General features: G+C 40.1%; 1 protein-coding gene across 1 annotated transcript; it reads left to right on the top strand.

The window, feature by feature from the left end:
* Nucleotides 1-3,534, top strand: LOC137283754 (3-galactosyl-N-acetylglucosaminide 4-alpha-L-fucosyltransferase FUT3-like). The gene is made up of 2 exons (XM_067815423.1): nucleotides 1-41; nucleotides 1,143-3,534. The coding sequence occupies exons 1-2, from the start codon at nucleotides 10-12 to the stop codon at nucleotides 2,350-2,352; spliced, it is 1,242 nt and encodes a 413-aa protein (XP_067671524.1). The 5' UTR covers nucleotides 1-9; the 3' UTR covers nucleotides 2,353-3,534.
* Nucleotides 3,535-6,000: the final 2,466 nt, after the last annotated feature.

The following is a 6,000-nucleotide window of genomic DNA, read 5'->3' as shown; positions in this document are numbered from 1 at the left end:
ACGTCAGCCATGATGGGCAGATCCTGCCTTCGGCGGCGTCTGTAAGTACACTTATATTCTTGTCTACAACTAAGAATATATCATTGTTAATTTTGTTGAGAGATTTATCAAGGAATATGACGAACAACGTGTGTAAAATTAGTCCTGGATGACACAGAGGCGAATGTAGTCTCACAGACCCCGAACCGCAATAGTTTCCCTCTCGCCCTCCCCTTTTTGCTAAAGCTCTAGACAAAGCAAAGCTAATAAATCTTCTTCAGGTCTACAATTTAACCCACCAGGGGCTCATTTTCTGTTTAAGTGTAAATATGTTTCCGTAAAGCTTACATATTTTCTGAGACTAAGAGTTAGCACAAGCGGATCAATGAATTTTCAAAGGGGTGGGGTGGGGTAGGAGTGGTTCGAACCCCCAGAACACACGCATATCCCCACCCCACCCACCCCTAGATCGATACATAAGCATGGGGGTCTATCAACCCCAACTGTTTACCTGGCATTGAAGATTGTTTCAATCGAATAACGTTGACGATTATTTTGATCAAATACGTTCACGCAAGGGTGCTTGTTCTTGTCTTGATTTGTTATCAGTTCTATAGCACACATACATATCGTGCCGGACACAACGCACTGTTTCGTCTATGATCTTTATATGAACGCTAGGCAGACAAGAAGAGTCACCTGTAAATGTCTGTATGTGACCTACCTTCGGCTCTCAGAGCGAGCTAGCCCGCCATCTCGGAGTCGGTCCACATTGGGAATAAATGTTTCGACCTGTTTACGTGATGGTGGAATATATTAAAGTGTTCGTTGCGTAGTCATTTCTTGTGTCTTCCGCTGTGTTGATGAGGGCGAGTTAAAATCAGCAATATTGCAGTCATATGGTGACGAGAACAGTTTTCAATATTCAAATCAATAAATGTATTACATAAAACGTGTCACCAATGGATAGTAAAACTACCAGAATATCACTAGTACACCATCATAAAAATATATCACGAGTAAACAGTACAACCTTAAAAAGGCTGATCACCATACCAGGGACGTCTTCCGCTGTGATATGGGTGGACGTTTGCATGATGCATAATCATATACAATATGCTCACTAAAACATTAACCCGTATGTTTCGTTTTCCTACTCACAGGCCACTAAAGTTTATAACTACCCTCATGGTCCTGCTGATGGCGTCGGTTCCAGTATACCTTCTCACCCATGTGTTTTGGCTGAAGAAACATGTTTTCAGCTATGGCCAAGATACGGAAGTGACCAGGAGAAACACTCAGACATACGTGAAGTCGGACAAAGTATCGAGTCTTAACGAGCATCAAGTTCAAGCTAGTATGATCAAACCTGAAAAACCTGAATATAGAAACTCATCTATTCGGTATCAGAACAAAAGGAAGGAGCATACACACAAACTGATAGTTAAACATATGATCCCAAAACGTAATAAGCATTACAATGCGCATCCTGTAAAGTGCATGAATTACACGTGCATATTCTCTTCCAACACTTCGTATATCCCGGAAGCAGATGCCGTCATTGTTGACGTGTTTTTGCTATCACGCCGTCAAAGCAAAGAAATACCGGTTAGATCTAGTCCAGGCCAGGTGTGGATATTCTTTGCTCAAGAGCCATGGACTAACTACAGACCTCGTTTTCCTACAAAGAACTGGAATAGCATTTTCAACTGGACACTCACTTATCAGAGACATTCTGATTTCTGGGCTCCCTACGGTCTGCTGAGACACCAACCGGGTCAGAAAGAACCTGATTGGAATAAGGTCATGGCACTGAAAACAAAGAAGGTCCTGTGGTTCGCAAGTAACTGTAAAACATCAAGTAAACGAGAAGAATATGTGGACCAGTTAAAGAAGTATATCCCCATCGACATTTTCGGGCGTTGTGGGAAGTCCGACGTTAACTGTACTACCGGAAGTAAAAGCGATGAGGATAGTTGTTTCGCGCAGTATAAATTCTATCTCTCGTTTGAAAGTACTTTTTGTAAAGATTATGTCACGGAGAAGTTTTTCAAGACATTTCAAAGGGACCGTCATATTATTCCTGTAGTTCGAGGCAATGGTGATTATGCCAAACATTATCCCAAAGACACGTTCCTGAACACAGCTGATTTCCGGTCGCCGAAAGACCTGGCTGCGCATCTCTTATATCTGGACAGGAACTCCACTGCCTATCTCAACCTTCTCAAAACACATGCGCAGTATAAATATCACAGTGCCGGAAGGAAGGTGTGTGAAATGTGTATAAGACTGCACAGACTGGGCCAACATAGGCAGTCGTACCGTGATATATCGGGTTGGATGGACACTTGTGACAACTTTTCAAAACGATAGAACTTCATGCATCACCAAGGAACGTTAGCAAGTCAGTGGAGTCGACCCCTGCTATACAGACTAGTCCAAGTGGAGAGGAATTTGTAATTTTGGAATTATGGCCCAAGAATATGATTAGCATATTAGTGTGTGAGTTTAGTTTTATGCCGCGTTTAGCAATATCCCAGCAATTTCATGGCGTGTAACACCAGAAATAGGCTTTACACATTGTACCTATGTGGGGAATAGAACCCGGATCTTCGGCGTGACGAGCGAACGCTTTAACCGCTGGACTATCCCACCGCCGTTCACAGTAAATATCTTCACAAAAATCATGTTCACGTATTTCGTTTCACTCTGAAGAAGAACAAAGTTAAAAGACTGACGACTTTTTGCAATGCTAATACAGTGCACCCTGGTTATAATGGTACCCGGGGTGATTACACCATGCCATTTAGAAAGTGGTCATATGTAACAAAGTCTTCAGTGGATAGAATTGCCAACTGTGTAGTTTGGAAGTTAGTGGCCACAGCTGTCATGAATTGTGAGATCCCTAGAGGTCAAAGGTCATTGTCTTACGTTATGATGCTCGAATACTGTGTCAGTTTATCTATCCTGGATGTATTCTTGTTTTGTGCCACATAACACCATATTATTTATTCTTTTACCACTACTATTATTATGGTAATCAGTAGTTACAATGGTAATAAATAATGTAAGTGTTTACAATAAGCATGATAAGACTGCAGTAATATGACTAGCAATTACATTTCCTTGAGTGAATGGTGCCATAGTGGTGAATATATCCGAGCGTTTGTTACGGTGGCGATGATTCGCAGTAATCGTTGCAATAAAGGTGCAGCAGTTGTGGAATAGCACAGATATTGATTAGTTTAATATTTTTCTAGTGTCTGTTCCAACAGCCTTCTCTGTTGTTTTTGTGCAAGTACTTAGCTCAATTTTGTTGCGTTGGAGGGTGAATCCTTTGGCCATGTGATCACTTTCAGCACACCAACTGCTATCATTATATTAAGAACCTTTGATCTATGACCCTTAGAATCTGTTGTCGGAGAATCAGGTAGGGATCGCATACTTTAAACTAACTTCTAATTATGAAATATGACGAATTAAGTATTTATAAATTTGGTGCTATTACTTTTTGCATGTAAATAATAATTTGGATGAATAAACATTTTTTTTTTTAAACCTCGTTCTTAACTTAAAATGCCTGCGTGTGCAGACTTGATCTCGTCGCTATATGGATGGGGTAGTCCCGATGCCTCGTAACTGTCAACTCAACTCAGCTCACAATAAAATATTAATAAAGATGACAATGATATTCTGGCAACCATCCAGTAATGCTACCATGAATCATACTGACAACGTATTATACAATGAACAATTGTTATGAAGCCGAAGCTCTTTACATTATATTGAATACACAAAACCAGTGATGAAGCGCAACTGTGGAATGCATAAAACATGAAAGAAATAATTCTTCAGAAAGGCACGTACCTCTTGCGTTGTCAGTTACTAAAGTAATATGACATAGCCCTAATCATAGATGAATAGACAGACAGACAGGCAGGCAGATAGATAGATAGATAGATAGATAGATAAATCGCACTACCTGGATTCAATAAATCCTTGATATAATCGGAAACGTTACATAAACTTTCTCTTGGCATACCCACCTTAACTTTGTTCAAGAATTTTCTAGGTTCAGTTTTACTCACCGTAACTAAGCAGGTTCTTCCTGTGCATCATAATTTCTACCCTTTCGCCGACAAACGTTTCCATAACTACTCCGATATTCAATCATATGTTGTCTATCCCCTGAGTTTCCCGAATCAAAATGCACTTCTTCCGCATGCTTAAATTCTGACCTAGATCTCTGACACCTGTCATCACACCCTCAACTATCACGAACAGCACGTGCAGCACGCCGACCTGTCAAGTGCGGCTCTCCTCCATACAGTATTATATCAACTAGAGTACGCATTACCGATGTCAGTTTTATCTGATATTCTGCACATTTTGTCTACTTCACCAGTAGCATGACTAGAATTCATCAAACTTGAAAATACATCTTTCTTGTCACTGTCTATTTATAACTGCTACATTCATGACGAAATTTGTCTCCTAGAGTGAAAGCATTGGTTAAGATAAACCTGAAGATTGGGTATTGTTACTGACAGTAAAAACTGTTATAAATGGAAATGATTGTACTTACATAATCTACACGGCTTTGACCATGCTTTTTTAATGTGCACGTACCTATATTCTTATCGCTGCCACATCTACCGTTCACTGTTCGTAACCGGTTTGATTTAGAGTAATTAATTCAGCAGTCCTAGTTATTGACTATTTTGTCTTGTGAAACTCTCGTAAATCTACAGTGTATACCATTAAAATATTTCTCCCTCAGCCTCGATATAATCCTCCGGTAATGGAATGTATGCTCTATCAGATAACGATTCAAACTCGATGTAGTCCGGTTTATCAGCAGTTCTTGAGTTGAAGTCACCGGTAACAGAATATCTCCATTTTGCTCGACGATCACTGTATATCCGGATAAGACATCAAACTATCCAGGGCCTAGATTTTTTAAGCTCTCTTAGCGCTAAGAGAGTCGCAGGTTAATGTTAATGTATGGGACTTGCGACAATCTTAGCGCTAAGACAGTCGTAAGTTAATGTTAATGTATGGGACTTGCGACAATCTTAACACTAAGACAGTCGTAAGTTAATGTTGATGTATGGGACTTGCGACAATCTTAGCGCTAAGACAGTCGTAAGTTAATGTTAATGTATGGGACTTGCGACAGTTGTAGCGCTAAGACAGTTGTATGGGACTTACGACAATCTTAGATCTAAGACAGTCGTAAGTTAATGTTAATGCATGGGACTTGCGACAATCTCAGATCTAAGACAGTCGTAAGTTAATGTTAATGCATGGGACTTGCGACAATCTCAGATCTAAGACAGTCGTAAGTTAATGTTAATGCATGGGACTTGCGACAATCTCAGATCTAAGACAGTCGTAAGTTAATGTTAATGTTTGGGACTTGCGACAATCTCAGATCTAAGACAGTCGTAAGTTAATCTTAATGCATGGGACTTGCGACAATCTCAGATCTAAGACAGTCTTAAGTTAATCTTAATGCATGGGACTTGCGACAATCTTAGATCTAAGACAGTCGTAAGTTAATGTTAATGTTTGGGACTTGCGACAATCTTAGATCTAAGACAGTCGTAAGTTAATGTTAATGTTTGGGACTTGCGACAATCTTAGATCTAAGACAGTCCTAAGTTAATGTTAATGTTTGGGACTTGCGACAGTCTTAGCGCTAAAACAGTCCTAAGTTAATGTTAATGTATGGGACTTGCGACAATCTTAGCGCTGAGAGAGCTTCGAAAATCTAGGCCAATAGTAACATCGTTTCGCGATGAGTTGGGTGGATTCATACATAACAAGATTACAAACAGATCTTTCCTGCGGTTAAACGCAGCCGTTTCTGGGCAAAATATAAGAATACAACACTCTATTACTTTCACCCCCTGTGACAAATTGACCACCAAGTAAGCGGCTAACCCGCCCTAGTCCCGCCATGCTCCCTTCTTTCTTCTTCTTCTTCTTCTTCTTCTTTTTCTTTACTTGAGGTAGTAT

The sequence above is a fragment of the Haliotis asinina genome, chromosome 5, assembly GCF_037392515.1.
Source record: "Haliotis asinina isolate JCU_RB_2024 chromosome 5, JCU_Hal_asi_v2, whole genome shotgun sequence".
Taxonomy (NCBI): domain Eukaryota; kingdom Metazoa; phylum Mollusca; class Gastropoda; order Lepetellida; family Haliotidae; genus Haliotis; species Haliotis asinina.
This window is presented reverse-complemented; position numbering and strand designations above follow the sequence as displayed.